At 42.8% G+C, this 19215-nt stretch overlaps 1 protein-coding gene across 1 annotated transcript in view; it reads right to left on the bottom strand.

Annotated features, from left to right (window-relative positions):
* The window catches only part of LOC124594168 (ankyrin-1-like), a 71672-nt gene that overhangs the window by 41990 nt on the left and 10467 nt on the right, over positions 1-19215 (bottom strand). The window contains exon 2 of the mRNA XM_047132524.1: positions 10343-11304. Coding sequence (XP_046988480.1) covers positions 10343-11289 — 947 coding nt within the window. The 5' untranslated portion in view covers positions 11290-11304. The remainder of the gene's footprint in view (positions 1-10342; positions 11305-19215) is intronic.

Below are 19215 nucleotides of genomic sequence, written 5' to 3'. Positions count from 1 at the left end.
ATAAAGAAGCAAAAGAGTTTAGCTTCACTACGAATTCGTTAGGTACAGAAATTTAGTTCGGATTCATCGAGGAGATCGGTCGTGCCCTTATTCAGAACAATACCTGCACCTATCTGAAATTATTTAGGGACCTTGAGAGAAATGAACTCTTCTTTCAAAATCAGGTGAAAAACGTAGCTGCGTGATAAATCACACGAAATGAAAAACTGACGGTTTCTTTTTTCGTTATTAATGGCAATGCATGTTTCAAAAACTAACTCCAGAAACAAATGTCTTCATACACTCTACACAAGGAGGAGGAGGAGGAGGAGATTAATGTTTAACGTCCCGGCGACAACGAGGTCATTAGAGACGGAGCACAAGCTCGGATTACGGAAGTACGAGGAAGGAAATCGGCCGTGCCCTTTCAGAGGAACCATCCCGACATTTGTCTGAAACGATTTAGGAAACCTAAATCAGAATGGCCGGACGCGTGTTTGAACCGTCGTCCTCCCAAATGCAAATACAGTGCGCTATCCACTGCGCCACCCCACTCGCTCACTCTACAGAAGAACGTTGTTACAGCAATGAAGTTTAATTTTTTGTCAGAAGAAACCCAAAACCATGTTCCGAAACAGTGTCTGGTTTCTCCACTAGACAGTGCCACAAGTTCCTCCTAAAAGTAACACAACACACACACAAATGTCATACTAACTAATGTAAATCCACTCGATGATGGAGGTTTAAACCTTTGAAACACGTCGTGGAAATAAATAAAACGGTGACTGGTAATAGTAAACTCGTTGTTTCATTTAATGTCAATAACAGTCACGGTAAAGCCCAACCTAAAATATTCGCATTTAAAGCAATGAAGTAGGACAAATCAACATCTGCACTGCCTGATAAAAAAAGTGAAGGACCCAGAAGACAGACATGGAGGTCAATGTAACTTCGTACACGTACACATTATCGGCGCGTATGTAAGTAATTAGAGTTGTACTTCTCTGTGTCAGGCAGAACGGCCTGTAGTGTGCATTAGTGTTCGTGTTTAGTGGTATTACCAGGCCTGGTATGGTATATAACGGACGTTAGCAGCATCAGATGTCGAGTGATCACTGAAAGGGCAGGGAAATGCCGCATACTAGTGTGAGAAAGCATCATCAGCAGCTGACAGTGTTTGAAAGAGTCCTCACTACGGGTCTCCATTTGGCCGGCTATTCAAATAGTGCAACATCCAGACTAGTGCGGCATTCGATTGCGACAGTGGCCTGATGCTGGAATGCATGGGGTGTTTAGAGGCAGGATCGCCGTGTTGTAGAACAAGCACGTCGCATCCCCTTCGCATCTGTCTGTATCTGCTGTCCGAGAACAAGTAATTGTCTCCCTGTAACAATCTATGTCATTCCGCAACAGTGGTCGGAGGCTAGCAGCACCGGGACTATGAATTTACCGCCCCATACGTTGGCTGTTGTTTGCAGTGCAATGTGAACGGCTGCGTATGGAGTGGGTGCCGCGACCGTGAAGCATGGACTGCTAAATGAATGGCATCGCATTGTGTTCAGAGGTAAATCGTGGTTCTGCACTACCTCGGACGACTGTCGGCGAATATGGCGACGGCCTGGGGAGAGGCCCCATTCTTCCAGTGTTTTGGAGAGGCCAACGGCGTTACTCCGGCCAGCTTGGTGTGGGAAGCCTCAGGGATGATTTCAGGTCACGGTTGGTAGTGGTTGAGGGAACTCTGACGGCACAATAGTACGCCTCCGAGATGTCTTGCCACGAAGGGCAACAAAACAGGGCGTAGAATACCGTTGACGTATCGCTGTACTCTAAGGGTCCCGCGGATGACAACTAAAGGGATCCCGCTTTGAAAGGGAGTGGCACACCTGACCGTCGGTACTGGTTGTTGGCTATATGGCGTGCGGCAGTCACGTTGGTGTCCCACCGCTGTGCGGGCAACTCCAAACACGTCTTGGGCCTGAAATCTCATTTACTGGAGTAGAAGGTCTTCATTGATGAGTCCCGCTTCCAACTGAGCCCCGATGTCCAGCGAAGACGTATCTGAAATCTCCCAGTCAGAGGTGTACAAATTAGTAATATCGAACTGTATTATTTTCGTCTCTTGGTGACATTCCAAACTTTTAATTTTAAAAACACCAAAATCTGACTCTTAGCAACTGAATAATTATTTTTATGATTTTTTTCGTCTTTCCATAAAGAAACCTAGCTAATTCATGGAGCCCACTGTTCACATCGGACTAATTGGATGATTAATTTTATGGACCTTGAACGGAGAATGTAGCCTGGGAACTTGTGTATTCATGTTAATCAACTGTTTCCTATGAAAAGGCCTTAACAGGTGTTTGACGTCGCCTACATACTTTTTTTTTTTTTTTTTTTTTTGATGAAGTAGAAGTCGAATCCTCCTCCAGTTCGTAAACTTAGTTTGTTTCAAGAAATTTTAAAGTTTTAGAAACGGATTGAACCTTGTTGGCAATAACTACAGCATTAAATTTATTAGATTTTGCTACAAAGTCTTCATTTTGCTTTAATTTAGCATTAATATTTTTTAATCTTTATCTTGTGGACACTAACCATAAAAATTCAATTTTACTAAAAACATTACGAACATTATGGGATATTCTAACCTGCTGCAAATTTTCCATTTTTACACAATCAAGACCATTTTTAAGATCTACCGTAAGGTTTACTACTATATTTGGGTTTGTAACATTTGCCGTTACATTATACAGGATGTACATAAAGTTCGGGAACAAACGGTTCAAATGGCTCTGAGCACTATGGGACTTAACATCTGAGGTCATCAGTCCCCTAGAACTTAGAACTACTTAAACTTAACTAACCTAAGGACATCACACACATCCATGCCCGAGGCAGGATTCGAACCTGCGACCGTAGCGTTGCGCGGTTCCAGACTGAAGCGCCTAGAACCGCTCGGCCACCTGCGGCCGGCCATCCGGAAACACTTTCAATTATTTATTGCACAAAAACCAAACGTTGTACAGATATCATACATATGTCATTTTGAAGAGAAAGCCTGAAAGTTTTTTTGCATGTATACCACCACAGTGTAGTTTTTTAATTTTCCGATAGTTAGCACTAGTCGCAAACATGGCGGCCAGGCTACAGAAGGGGACAGCTGTTTCATGAAATGGCCTACCCGGTCACCAGATCTCACTCCGTGGGGCTTTTTTCTGTGGGGACACATTAAAGATCTGCTGTGCGTACCGCCTCTACCGCGTGATGTAGCACAGCTCCGGGAGAGAACACAGGAAGCAACAGCCACAGTCGACGATGCCACGCTGGGACGGTTATGGCAAGAATTCGATTACCGTACTGACGTCTGCCGGGTCACTCATAGTTCGCATATCGAATAATTGTAAAAACCTTTCACAGTTTCTCTTCTAAATGCAATATGTATGACATCTGTGCAATGTTTAGTTCTTGTGTAATAAATAATTGAAAGAGCTCCCGGTCCTTAGGTACACCATGTATTTGAGCCCTTCTTCAAGAGATTATTTTCCTCTTCTGTAAATTTTATTTGAGTCTTACTTAACATTCGACTGAAATATTTGTGATTAGATTTTTGAAATCCAACGTCATTACAATACCTTGCTACGGGAATAACTCTTTTGAGTTTAGCTAATTTCTTTTCATGCCTTTATTCCACGTATTACATTTCAACGTTGTAAAATGTTCAGTATTTGTGTTATAATACGTTTGAAACATTAGAAATGATTTTCCTTCTGAGTAAGATACCTTGGTCAAGGCTTTTACAGAAAAGTTAAGCAAAAAGTAAATAATTTTCACTGTTTCCCTCAGAAATCTGTGATAAATCATTGCCAACTAACACATTTTAAGCTCCTTCGGTATGAAACCACTTGATTATATAATCATTTACACTAAATTTAAATCTAGCGCCCTTTAGTGTTATACTCTACATCAAATATATCTTTTATCATCTGGCAACAGTGAGATGGCGTATTTCCGGTTCTGTTAGTTGGGACGCAATAGCTGTACTTGGTCTAGGCTGCATGCTTGTCACAAAAGAATGTTTTCTTCCTCTATAAACAACGTACGGTGTTCTTCCCTTAACAGTACGCCTGCATGCTCTTTCCATATAGTATCATTCAGATCTGACGCTGATAAAATCATACCACTTCAGACCATGTAAATACAATCTCACCCAAAGCTACACGGTATATAAGTCAACATGTGCTCATGGAAAACTGTTGCTGACTCGTGTTGAAGAGCAGATGTACCAGGACCGATCCTCACCTCTGTCCATTTCCGGACTGAGCGTGGAATGACAAGCATCAGCTCTTCTCTGTATTCATTGCAGTCATTCCTTAAGGTATACGATGAAGCATGCAATATTCGGTTTTTAATTTACATATCCAGCTGTTCAGCGCAAGCCACTTTATGGTGTGTGGAGGAGAGTACTTCTGGAACGGGTATTATACCCGCTTCGTACGTCCCTACTGCATGCGCGGGGAGAACGACTAGCGGTAATCCCCCACGTGACCTGTACTTCCTCTGACTCTTTTGTCGTACTGGGTACGTATGTGGGAGGCAGTAATATGTTTTCTAGCTTCTGCGGTGTCTACAACTGCAGTTTGTTAAGTATTTCTGTACTCTTCTCAAGCTTACAATAACATAAGCGACGAAATGTGACGTTCTGCGTTGAATCTTAACTATCTCTTCTATTAATTCAACCTGGCACTTATTGTTAACACCCAGAAAGAATGTTCGTTTCATTGGCTGACTTTACTTTCGGTTTTAGACAAATCTACAAGTAATATTTTGCTTTCGAATCTATAGTACGTTTCTCGGATAGCTATTCTTACGCTTGTATTGAATTTGATTTCCTTACTACGACTGGAGCCATTTTCTCATGTTTTAGCGAGTAGAAACGGCGGTCATCAGCTGCTGGTCGCAGCAAAACTGCGACGATACTGAAAAGAGCAGCAGAAAGCTTACCAACTTCTTCCCACTTCAAGTGTACTCACTCACACTTCAGCCTTCAGAGTACCGATCCATCGTTGTTTACTTATTCCTTACACCTATACAGAAGTTCTGATCCTTCGACCCTGTGTTAATCGCTTTCAGCCTGCCGCTGTGACCGAGCAGTTCTAGGCGCTTCAGTCCGGAACCGCGCTTCTGCTACTGTCGCAGGTTCGAATCCTGCATCGGGCATGGATGTGTGTGATGTTCTTAGGTTAGTTAGGTTTAAGTAGTTCTAAGTCTAGGGGACTGATGACCTCAAATGTTAAGTCCCATACTACTTAGAGCCATTTGAACCATTTAATCGCTTTCATAATACGAACTTACCATTTAACTTTACAACCTGTTGTATCAATGAAAGAAACCGTAATGTTATAAGTAGCGATCAAAATGTTTCCGTTTAAGGACATTGCTGCAACATATATACAATATACCGCGACCCCAATGCGGGTATATAAGCACCGACGTGTGCAGTAGGCAAGAGATGAGTACGGCATTCGTGTCTTTCTAATGTGGAAGCGGTAAATGTGGAAACGTGAACTATTACCAAATACGGCCCAACAAGACCACCACGCTGTTATTTTTGTCTTAGCTGCGAAGGACAAACACCAGTATACATCCGCCGGAAAATCAAGAATGTGTATGATGCAGCATATCTGTAGAAAACCACCGTTGCGCAACGATGCCCCAAATTCCGTAGTGCTAGAGATTCGGCACAAGACGACGGTCGATCTGGGAGGCCAGTCTCATGCGTTATGGGCAATAACAATTAATCCTAAGTGAGAGCCCTATTGCCCTAATCTCTCCCCATGCGATTATGAATGAATACCTCAATACTTACGGCAATTTTGCCTTATTGGCATACCCATTCGGCATTGTATGTCTTTCGAACGGAAATTTTTTGATCACCCATTATAAGTCTCATTCACGATTTTTATGTTCTTTTCTTCTTTTGATCTTTAGGCTCTTATTTATGGCTAACTTCATCTTTAATGCTCGAACTGTGATTTATCGTTTTGGTCTCTACGAAGTAATTTCAATAAAACGTATGTTTAGCACAAAAAAGTATTACGAACCATAGCAGTGGAGGGAAAGGGGCTACTCGGAAGCGAAAGAAGAACAGATGTAAGTTAAATTTAAATCTTCCGTGTACTGCAATGTCACTGGTTCGGTGAGTGTTGTTTGAGATCTCCCATAATATGCTAAAAGCTTATTTCTTGCAGAGTGATGTATGATCACTGATAAGTTATTGACTCTTGTTGATGCATTTGTAACGTAAATAAAGTTTTGCCTGTGTTCAAAATTTGAACGCATGTATTTATGTTTACAGACCATGGGCGGAGATTGAGGAGGAGGGAGTGTGGTTCCAGTTTTGAGATGTTCAGCGAATGTGCTCTGCATGCTTACAATTCCTACAATTCTGCGACGACCTGAGTGCTTTATTCTGAACTTTTTGCGTATTTTCCCCACACATACCGACTCGATCTCTTTATAAGTGAGTTATCGTACTGCTGCTACAAGAAAAAAGGAAAGGATCTTTCCGGAGACTGTTCTGAAATGTAGTACAAGAAATAATCAACATTTCACCAATAGATTTTATTTATTGCTGTTTCATCCTTCTTTGCCCCTTGTGGTTCGTCATGGGAGCAATTATACAACTGTTATTCGGCCAAGTTTTTTTTTAAAACTAATTACAACATATGTTAAAAATTTGAAACATTGGTATAAATCCCATACATTGGATTGGTTCAAATGGCTCTGAGCACTATGGGACTTAACATCTGTGGTCATCAGTCCCCTAGAACTTAGAACTACTTAAACCTAACTAACCTAAGGACAGCGCACAACACCCAGCCATCACGAGGCAGAGAAAATCCCTGACCCCGCCGGGAATCGAACCCGGGAACCCGGGCGTGGGAAGCGAGAACGCTACCGCACGACCACGAGATGCGGGCCCATACATTGGAGTAAAAGTAATTCTTATTTTGTGATTTACATGTAATATGTGGTGATTTTATTCATGTATGCATTACATAATATGATTCAAATGCAGGATGAGAGCAATGTTGATTTGTGTGTCAACGTAGGGTTAAGGACTTGCACAGAAAGCATAGCGAGTCGGAAGAAAAGAAGTTTGCGTCTAGGATTTGACAGAGAAAGAGAGGGGGTGGGGGGGGGGGGGGGGGTGAGATATTAAGTTAACGTCTAAACATACGCTTTATGAACAGAAGGGATTGAAACAAGACCAGGTGCGGAGAAAGAAACACACTGCGTTTTATGTGATACGATGTGTTGATGCAAAGACGAATTTAATGGTCCTGAAGCGGCTGTTAGTTGGATTCAACTGCGGTAGGGCATGGATTGTGGAGGTGTAGAATTACCGGCATATCTTGTTAAGTGTTAAATTATTTTTCTTGATTATTATTAAGTTGTAAGCGGCTCAAATGTTCCATTCATAGCCAGAGAGAAGCTTCAAATCGGAAAAAATTGCAGTAAAAGTCTGAAATGAGACATTTATTTACTTCACAAAGTGGACAATAATATATAATATGTATCACATGTTAACCTATTTGTCATTAGAATTCTCACTATCGACATTTACAAGTGATGAAGTGAGTGGTATTGCTCAAATGATAATGTAGCGACGTAATTTCACCAAGAAAGTGTAGATGTAGGGCACAGACAGGGAGGATGCTATGCTGCGGTTAAGTGTGATGAAGTACACGGTGTATCTGAAGGAATAGTCAATAATCTGGGATATGACAGGGGCGCTCATTTAAAGCACATAAGTTCATATGGGCATATGCCCTATTCCGGGCCGTTTCTGAGATAGGACACATTTAATGTACACTTATATTTGGGTCAGTGGCGCGGACATTTGTGTCTTACTCCCCGAACAACACACTTAATAATCATTGATGGTCGCGGGAAAACCCATGCGCTACAGTGGTAACCTAATTCCAAGTTCGTTTTTGGATCAATGTTAGGTGCGACATGATCAGTAACATATTCATAGATCCGGTCATTCTGGAGGAGCGAATGACTGGACAGAATTACTTGCATTTCTTTTTTTTTTTTCAATTCGTTTGTTATACACCTCGAGAGGTATCTTTGGGTACGCGGACTGCGATGTACTTTCAGCATGACGAAGTCTCTCCACATTTTACCAGATGTTTGCGGGAACATCTACACCAACAGGTGGATTGGTCGTGGTAGTACAGTTAACTGGCCACCAAGATCGCCAGATCTCATGCCATTAGATTTTTGTTCATGGGGCTGGATAAGGTATATAGTGTACAAACGACACATGAATATGTCAGATAAGTGCTTGGTCGGATCATGGACGCTACCGGCCTAGTTAGGCGAAGTACAGATGCACTCAGACAAACAAAACAACATGTTCTTTCAAAAGTGCACAAATTCATTTGAGATACTTGAATATTTATTGTGAATTGTACAATACGGTATGTACGATAATCCTTGAAGGTGAATTAGTTAAAATACGTGTTTTTCAATTATTGCTTTGTAAAACACATGTTTTATATTTACTGATTCTTGTACGTGTGTAAACCTGACAACGTACTGAACAGTATAGGAAATAAATAACGACGTACATTAAATGGGCTATACCTCTCGGAAACAAGTTGGAATAGAGCATATGTCAATATGAATTTCTTTTTTTTTTTTCTTTTCTTTTTTTTTTTTTTTGCGCTTGAAATGATTGCTTCTGTCACATCCCTGAATGCTGACCATTCCTCCTGTGACACCCTATATACGGGAAGAGGATAAGATACACGGCGTAAGATGCCATGGACATAAACGAGATCCGAGTTGAGAAAGACTATTTTAATACGGCCTGAAGTGGGTAATGATTTGAGGAGAGAGGGTACGAAAAGATGAGATGAGATACAAAGTGGCACGTACGAGAATGTAGGAGGCCAACAAGAACAGGAGGAAACTAATATCATAAGATGGGTATATCTCATGAAGTTTCGAAGTGTGAGCCGAAGTTGCTTTGTGACTGGATGCGAAGTGTTTGTACGTCATGGGTTGAGAGGATTTATTGGTTTTGGTGCTGCAACATACCAGGAATGCTATTTAATTTGAAGCGGTGGGATTGATGGATAATATTTAGGTAGGAGGAAAATTTTCGAAGAGGGAAAGGTTGGATTTCTAATGATCAGTGTGATAATGGTTTCGTAGAGATAAGAGGAGCGTTCAGTAAGTAGTGCAGTACATTTTTTCTCGGTCAATTTCTGTTGACAAACTGCGGTATTTGTTGCGGGACATCGTGGAATTTTCCCGCTTCAGCCTCTATAGTTTCATGAATCTCCAGTAGGTGACAGCACAACACGTAGCCATCAAAATAGTGTTGGTACAGGAGGTACGTTCCGAGCACAAAACTGTCATTGAGTTCCTCTTGGCAGAAAACCACAGAACCACAGATATTCATAGGCGCTTGAAACATATCTACGGAGACATCGAAATGAACAAAAGCATGGTGAGTCGTTGGGCGAGACGTCTGTCATGTCACAATAAGATCGCGCAAACCAGTCCCTCATGCCGCCCTGCTGCACACAGCTGTGACTCCTGCAATGTTGGTCTTCAGTGAGTCCGTCACCACTAAAAGGCAAAAAACTCCTTCTTCTCCACAAGACCGCAAGTCCTCACACAAGTCTACACACCTGAGAGGAGCACACAAAAGTTCATTGGACTGTTCTTCGTCATCTGTCCCACAGCCCAGATCTCCCACCTTCTGACCTGAGCCAATAAGGGATGGACTCCGCAGGAAGCAGTGCGTGGATGACAGGGAAGTTGTTGATGCAGCAAGACGTTGGCTGTGACGACGTCGACCTGTAGAATGGTACCTCGCTGGCGTACAGTCCATTCCAGTATGGTGACGTGGGGCGTCGCACTGATCGGAGATTATGTTGAAAAATAGGGTTTTGTGGCCAAAGGAGTGGGGAATAATATGGTGTATGGAATCCTGAATAAAGCCAACCTGCTTTCAGAAAAAGAATGTACTGCCTTACTTGCTGAACGCCCCTCGTACATAACAATTGCGAGAAGGTGCCAATCACCAACTCTGTTTTAAGACACATCTACAAGTCCCTCTGTACGCAGGATCACATCGGCAGCGTTCGGCGCTTTATCGACGGCGTAAGGAATGCGGTTGTCAGCGCGGTCCAGCAGGGCGCTGATGAGCCCGTTGTAGCCGACCAGTCTGGCCACCTGTGCGGCGGTCCTGCCGGCGGCGTCAGTGGCGTCGGTCCTGGCACCGGCGGCGACGAGTGCGGCCACGGCGTCGGCGCAGCCCCTGGCGGCGGCGCGCAGCAGCGGCGTGTCGCCCTCGGCGTCGCGCGCCTCCACGTTGGCGCCCGCGGCCAGCAGCACGCGCGCCACCCCCAGGTTACCCACGCGCACCGCGTAGTGGAGCGGCGTCGAGCCGCTCGAGTCGGCCGCATCCACGTCTGCGCCGGCCTCCACCAGGGCCTCCGCCGCCCCCGGACAGCCCGCGGCTGCCACGGCGTGCAGCGGGGTGTCGCCGTTGGCGTCGCGGGCGTTCGGGTCGACGCCGGCAGTCAGCATCGTCCTCACAGCCGTGCCACTGCCCTTGATCGCCACGCAGTGCAAGTCGCTCCATGCGCCGCCCCAGCTGGAAGTCTGCTTCAGAGCGAGGCGCACGCCCTCCACGTTGCAACTCTCCGCTGACAAGAGCAGCTGCAACTTGACTAGACAACGCGACACGCCCCTGCCGTACAGCGCCTTCAGGATACCTGTGTGGCCAGCTTCGCTAGCGAAGTGCACCGCCGTGTTTCCTTCAGAGTCCCGAACCTCTGGGTCAACCCCGGCATCCAACAGCAGCCGGAAGGCATGGATGCTGCCACTGGCGGCGGCTACGTGGAGCGGCGTGCGCCCGAGGCCGTCTCTCTCCTCCCAGTCGGCGCCCGCGTCCAGCAGCAGCCGCACTGCAGCGTCTCTCCTGTTCGCGGCTGCCACGTGCAGCGGCGTCGATCCCTTCCCGTCTAGACTCGTCGATGACAATCTCGGGTCCACTGACAGTGCCAGCCGCAGCAGCCGCAGGTAACCGCCCGTGCAGAAGACGTGCATTAAGGCGACTGCCGTCTCCAAATCGGACAGCTTTCTCTTCGTGGTTATGAGCTCCTTTGCTGACAACCCGTTTTCCAACATTCTCTCTATCCATTCCCACGCATTTGTCTCCTCTGCAAAACGTATAGGAGACCACTTGAAGACATCTTCCAGTCTCCACTTTTGTTCTGAGGTCATTTTCACGATTCTATCCTGAAACAGCAACAAAAGAAAGTGGGCTAGAGGTAAATAAAATCATTTGTTTATATTTCAGCAGCTATTAAGGTTTATAACTGTATTTGTCCAACATTGTACACAGGAGCTCAAACATATTTATGCATGATTTTACAGTTCAATGACGGCACAATTTGTAGCTCGACAGATACTGTAACAGTACTCCACTTCTCGCCACATGCTTATAAGCATGACAGGTGTTATGACCTCTACTGCGGCGTAGATTCGCTGTCTCAAATCTACCATACGATACCTCAAACCCTTGGCGTCTTAACAATGTCCCCTTGCACTAAAATCCAGAAATCCAGTGGAGTGACATTGGGAGACCGAGGGGGTCAGGTAATGGGACCCACCACTTCCAACTCAATGCTCAGGAAAGGCCTCATGGTGAAATTTGACAATATCCCCATGATAGTGAGGTGGGGCATCATCCTGCTGCAAAATTGTGACTGGAGGCATCTGTGGACCTGTGGGGTTCGGCAACATAAAAAAGTAAAGTTTCTGATCAAAATACTGACACGAATTGTTTACAGAATAATGGCAAAACTAGTAGAAATTTACCTCGGAAAACATCAATATTGGTTCTGGAGATATTTAGTGACTCGCTAGGTTCACTAACCCTACTACTTGCCTTAGAAGGTACACTAAAGAACGGCCTATATACGTTTATAGCATTTACAGATCCTAAACTCCTTTCTCAAGCTAACATTCCAAGTACCAGCAAAGTTAGGCATCGTTATCGTCACTCACCCATGAAAACCGGAAGAATGTTAGATGGGAACGGCTTTAATATGGATCACTGCTAGAGACACACTTGGCAGATCAATGTTGTGATGCGAACAACTTAAGATACCTTGCGTACCAAAGCACCTGACTGAACTGCCCGATCTGGTCGGTTCTTAACCAAATAACAACCAGCACTGGAAGGTAGGCCGATTCTTTGTACAAGTGGACGAAAATAACTTCTGCAAGTTGTGGTTGTGCCACTGAGCCGTCCGGAGTGGCCGAGCGGTTCTAGGCGCTACAGTCTGGAACCGTGCGACCGCTACGGTCGCAGGTTCGAATCCTGCCTCGGGGATGGTTGTGTGTGATGCCCTTAGGTTTGTTAGGTTTAAGTAGTTCTAAGTTCTAGGGGACTGATGACCTCACAAGTTAAGCCCATAGTGATCTGAGCCATTTGAACCATGTTTGTGCCGCTGAAAAGCAGACTGTTAGCCACGTAATCCAAGAATTTCCTAGGAGAGCTTTCGCTGGCGATTCCACAAAGTTGCTAGGGATGGCTAAAGGATCAAAAAACTATATTCGTGGCACGCATATGAGTTTGCAGTGTGAGACAATTGTAATATAATTTCTTTTGTGAAGTACCCATACCCTACATAAATATAAAGTTGCTTTTACAGTTTAGTGGAAGCTTTACCCAATGTTCACTGAAATACACTGATTGAAATTCTGACGGCAGCAGGGATAAAATACCCAGAGCGATAAAATACAAAGAATGAAAGGTTATCTCCAACTTTTACAGAAACCAAACTGCAGTTATAAGTCGAAGGACATGAAACGGGAGCAGCAGTTAAGAAGGGAGTGAGACAGAGCTGTAGCGTACCATCGTTATGCAGTCTATACATTCACCAAGCAGTGAGAGAAAATCCAAGATAAATTTGGAAAGCGAGACGAAATAATACGTTTATGTTTGCCAATGACATCGTAAGTCTGTCGGAGATGGCGAAATACTTGGGAGATCAGCTGAACGGGTCAAATAGCTTGAAAATAAAATAAAACAAGGATGACGCATTGTCGCCGATTTGCCCAAGATGATGCAAAGGGAATCATATAAGTAAATGAGGCACTAAATTTAGTAGATGATTAGTATCTGGGCAGGAAGGTACACACTAAGACAAAAAAAGGCACACTACGAAGGAATTATCCGAATGGGACGGAAATCAGCAGATGTGATGTACATGTACAGACCACAATTTCAGAAATAATCAATGAATTATTCAAGAGGGAGAACTTGAGCAACTCAATAACGAGAGGGTCCACCTCTGGTACTTATGGAATCAGTTATTAGGCTTGGCATTGATCGACATGGTTATTTGATGGCCTCCTGAGAAATATTGCACCAAATTCTGTTAGATTGTCAAAATCCCAAGATGGCTGGAGGGCCCTGCCCAGAATGCTCCAACCGTTCTCAACTGGGATGAGATCCGGTGACCTTTCTGACCAATACAGCATTTGGCAAGCAAGAAGACAAGCAGTAGAAACTCCTCTGGGCAAGAACGTCGCTGGATCTCTCCTCAAGTGAGAGCGTTTGGCGCATTATGGACAGAGTCCTCCAACCATCTTGAAATTTTGAAGATCTAACGCCTCAATTGGATACAATTTGGGGCGATATCCCTCAGGACGACACCCAACAACTCTAGCAATCAATGCCAAGTCTAACAACTTATAGAGTAAGGGCCAGAGACGGGCCAAAGTGTTATTGGCTTGCTCAGTTTATGAAGCTCTTTCTCTTGAACAATTCACTCATTTTTTCTAAAATTCTAATCACATGTTCGTCTGTTCATGTAAATCATATCTACCGCTTTCCGTCCTATGCGGATAATTCCTACGTAATGTGTCTTTTCTTTTTTCCATTTTTTTCTCCTTCGAGTCTAGTTGACGATGGCTGAAGCAGGGAGGGTGTTAAATGCAGATTAGTATTAACAACAGAAGCGTTTCTGAAAAAGAGAAATTTGTTAACATCGAATACAAACATAAGTTAGTGGAAGTCTTTTCTGAAGGTATTTGTCTAAAATGTAGCCTTCTACAGAGTTCCAACAAGAAGAGAATAGAAGCTCTGTACGTACAGAGGAATGCTGCGAATTAGATGCGTAGATCGGATAACTTCTGAGAAAATACGAAATGGAACTAGGAAAAAAATAAATGGACGGCACATCTTGGCTAAAATAAGGGATAAAATGATAAGACATATTTTGATGCATTAGGGACTAGTTAATTTAGTGATGGGGGATGTGTAAGTGACTGAAATTGTAGAGGGAGGCCAAGATGTAAGCAGGTTGAAGTGGATGTAAACTGCTGTAGTAATACAGAGATTAACAGGGTTCCGCAGGACAGAGCAGCATGGAGAAGCGCATGACACCACTGTATTGACTGAAGATCACACAAACAGAATCAGCAACACCAATAATAGCTGCTTACAGTGTATACCACATGGACTCTTCGGCTTTGGCTTCATACTTAGCACGCATTTATCGATTCTCTTGTGTTGTGGAAAGAGATGAAGAGCCTAGAAAAACGGCAGCTGACTACCTTACATAGGATAAGTAAAAGAAAGCATCCGCAAAATTACAGACAAATATCTTTAATGTAAGTATCTTGCAGAATTCCTAACCAAATTCTGAGTTCGAATACAAATAAATATCACTGAGAGAGAAAAGTTTCTATTCGCAAATCAGCACGGATTTAGAAAGCAACACTCGTGCGAAATTCAACTTATCCTTTTATGCACGATATCTTTCGAACTACGGATGAAGGAAAACAAGCGATTCCAAAACCCCAGATTTATACAAAGCGTTTCTCACAATGCTACGCTGCAGACGAAGGTCTAAGAATACGGAAAACCTTCCCAGATATTTGAGTGGCTCGAAGGCTTTAAGAAATAGACCCCTTATGTTGCTGTAGATGGCCAGCGTTCATCACAGAGAAAGGAGTTAACAGGAGTGCTCCAGGGAAGTGTGATGGGACCGCTCTTGTTCTCGATATGTGTCGGATAGGGTGAGCAGCAATCTGCATTGTTTCCTTATGACGCAGCGGTGTACAGGAAAGTATGGTCTTTCAGCAAATCAAATGGTTCAAATGGCTCTGAGCACTATGGGACTTAACAGCTATGGTCATCAGTCCCCTAGAACTTAGAACTACTTAAACCTAACTAACCTAAGGACATCACACAACACCCAGCCATCACGAGGCAGAGAAAATCCCTGACCCCGCCGGGAATCGAACCCGGGCGTGGGAAGCGAGAACGCTACCGCACGATCACGAGATGCAGGCGGTCTTTTAGCGACTGCAGGAAAATACAGGACGGCTTGGACAGGATTTCTAATTGGTGTGATAAACTCAGCTTGCAATAAATGTGGAAATACGTGAATTAATGCATTGGAGTGGGAAAAGCAATATTATCATGTTCGAACACGGCATCAGGTGAGTGCTGCTTCACACAGGTCCGTCGATGAAATGCCTACATGTAACGTTGAAAAGTAACATAAAATGGAACGAGCAAGTAACGTCGATTGTAGGAAGACGAGTAGTCAACTTCGGTATACTGAAAGAATTTTAGGGAAGTGTAAGTCATCTATTCTTGAGTACAGCTCGAGTGTTTGGTTCAAAAAAATGGCTCTGAGCACTATGGGACTTAACTTCTGAGGTCATCAGTCCCCTAGAACTTAGAATTACTTAAACCTAACTAACCTAAGGACATCACACACATCCATGCCCGAGGCAGGATTCGAACCTGCGACCGTAGCGGTCGCACGGCTCCAGACTGTAGCGCCTAGAACCGCTCGGCCCTCCGGCCGGCTCGAGTGTTTGGGATGCAAGATCGGAATGAAAGGGAAATTTTTTAGAGCTTGTAGCTACAAACTGGCCTGACCTTGTCAACGGTGTCATTACAGAGACAGGGAAACCACGTCGTCATCGTAGCAAAAATGGTTACTGGAGTTAATAAATCAGTCAAGAAGGCTTGGAGAGTATTTTTGCTAGAAAGAACAGATAAGCGGTTGGTAGCATCCCACGTACTGTTAGACAACGAATGGAGACCATGTAGTTTCAGTATACTGCAAAGTGCAGACGGAGTCTAAATCGCGCTCTGGAAAAGTATGTGCCCATTAAGTGGATTAAGGACGGAAAAAATTCACCATTGTTTAATAACAAAGTTCATAAAATACCGAGGAAGCAAAAACAGTTGCACTGTCGCTTGAAAACAAAGAACGCAAATGACGACAGCCCAAAGTTATAGGAGATTCAGGCGTTTGTAAAAAGATCGAAGCGCTAAGCATAAAGCAACTACCATCATCATTTCTTAGCAAAGGATCTAGCCGAGAACCCGAGAAAATTCTCAGCCTACGTAAGATCGCTAAGCGGCTCGAAGGCTTCTATCCATTCACTCGTTGTCAAATACTGAGTGGTAATAAACGATAACAAAGGGAAAAATGAAGTTTTCAATTTCGCATTTAGGTAACCTTTCACGCAGAAGCATCGTACTATCATACCATCCTTTGACCATCTCACAGGTTCCCTTTTGGAGGACGTATTAATAGGCATCTCTGGCGCAGAGTAGCAACTGAATGAAAACAAATACGCCACCAGGTTCGGACAGAATTCCAGTTCAGTGTACAAAGAGCATTCTACGGCTTTGGCTCCTTACTTAGATAGAACTTATCGCGAATATATCGTCCAGCGCAAAGTGCCAAACGACCGGAAAAAGGTGAAGGTGACTCCTGTATAGTACGGGTCCGCAAAATTACAAACAAATTTCCTAAATATCGATTTGCCGCTGAATCCTTGAACATATTCTCAGTTCGAATATAATAACGTTTTCTGTGTCGGAAAAGCTTCTGTCCACGGATCACCACGGATTTAGAAAGCATCGCTCGTGGGAAACTCAATTTGCCTTTTTCTCACATGACATCCTGCGAACTAAGGATGGAGGGCAATACGAAGATTCCACATTTATAGATTTCCGAAATCTAAGGAATAGGTTCCCAGGTATGTGAGTGGCTCGAATATAGGACCGCTGTTATAGTCTACTCAAGGTGAACGACCTAAAACGTGCACTGCAAATACTGCGGACATGGAAAGTGCCATTCATGTGCGGTTTCCACAGAATGGATTGGTAGTCAGGGGCTCGTACTGTTAGCCATTCAACAGATTGCAATAATACTTTTTAAATGAAACAATACCTACCGATAATAACAAACTAAAAATTGGATAATGTAGAATATCATAGATGTTTGTTGCACGATTCTAGTCCGAGTCGCTTACAAGATATCGTGTTTTAAAAAGTGCCAAAATTGACACACTGCTATATATCATATAGCTAGAAGGTATAATGATCCAGAATCAGAGAAACGTTATAAAAACTACTGCACTGTATTAAGGAAAGTTATTAAAAATTTCAGAAATATGTGTATTGTGTCTCACATTAGCACCTCTGATAATAAAATTAAAACAATTTGGAATAGTGTTAAAAGGGAAACAGGGCAACCAATGGCAGAGGAAGACTGTATTTCTATCAAACTCAATGAAAAGTTGGTTAACAAAAGTAAGAAGTAGAAAACATTTTTACTAATCATTTTTTAAGTGTTGTACAGAAAATTGGATCAAGATATTCATTAGAAAATCAAAGCAGTATACGGAAGAGGCAATAACTATGCACTCTGATTAAATTGAAATTCAACCCACCTTTCACATTGAAATTAGGAAAATATAAATGCACTCAAACGTAAAAGCTCACGTGGAACTGATGGCTTCTCCAACAAATGGTTTCTGGAGTTAATAAATCAGTCAAGAAGGCTTGGAGAGTATTTTTGCGAGAAAGAACAGATAAGCGGTTGTAGACAATGAATGTTCCCAACAGACAAGTAGAATCCTCAGCCATTTGTGTAGTAGATCACTGAAATGGGGCATTTTTCCAGACAGACTGAAATATCCTATTGTTAAACCATTGCATAAAAAAGGGCATAGGTCTGATGTTGACAACTGTTTCCCAGTCTCACTTCTGACAGCTTTATCCAAAATTCTTGAAAAAGTAATGTATTCAAGAATATCATCACATATTTGTAAAAATGAAGTACTAACAAAATGTCAGTTTGGTTTTCAGAAAGGTTTTTCAACAGAAAATGCTACATACACTTTCACTAATTAAATATTAAATGCTCTGAGTGACCGAACAACACCCACTGGGATATCTTGTGATCTCTCAAATGCTTTTGACTGTGTGAATCGTGAAATTCTTCTACATTAGTTTAAGTATTGTGGTATGAGCGGGACATTGCACAAATGGTTTATTTCATATTTAACTGTAAGAATGCAGAAAGTTGAAATTAACTGTACAGATAGTCTGCAAAAATTAGCAGAGTCCTCTAACTGGGAGGTATCAAGAATGGTGTCCCACAGGGTTACATCTTGGGTCCCTTATTGTTCTTAATATGTATTAATGACTTGCCACTTTAAATTCATGAAGATGCAAAGCTAGTTCTTTTTGCTGATGATACAAGTATAGTAATCACACCCAACAAACACGAATAAGCTTAGGATATTTTAAATTGTGCCTTTCAGAAAATTATTAAGTGGGTCTCTGCAATGGACTTTCACAAAATTTGAGAAAACACATTACATTCAATTCTATACTGTAAATGGCATAACATAATTGACAAATATAGACTTTGAATAGAAGTCTGTTGCTAAGGCAGAATATTCAAAAGTTCTGGGTGTGTGCACTGATGAGAAACTGAATTGGAAGAAACATGTTGATGATCTACTGAAATGGTTAGGTTCAGCTACTTATGCTATTATGGTTATTGCAAATTTTGGTGATAAACACGTCAGTTAATCAGCCTATTATCCCTATTTTCATTCACTGCTTTCATATGGTATAATATTTTGGGGTAACTCATCATGAAGAGAAAAAATATTCATTGCACAATAGAGTGTAATCAGAATAATACTTGGATCCCACCCAAGATCACCCTGCAAACATTTATTGAAAGAACTCAGGATATTCACAGTACATTAGCAATAATATATTTGTTTATGAAATTTGTTATTAATATTCCATCTCTGTTCAATAATAATAGTGAAGTGTAGAGCTACAACACTGCAAGAATGGATGAT

This window comes from Schistocerca americana, chromosome 2 (assembly GCF_021461395.2).
Source record: "Schistocerca americana isolate TAMUIC-IGC-003095 chromosome 2, iqSchAmer2.1, whole genome shotgun sequence".
In the NCBI taxonomy this organism is placed as follows: Eukaryota; Metazoa; Arthropoda; class Insecta; order Orthoptera; family Acrididae; genus Schistocerca; species Schistocerca americana.
The sequence above is the reverse complement of the archived record's forward strand: the minus strand, read 5'-3'. Positions and strand labels throughout refer to the sequence as shown.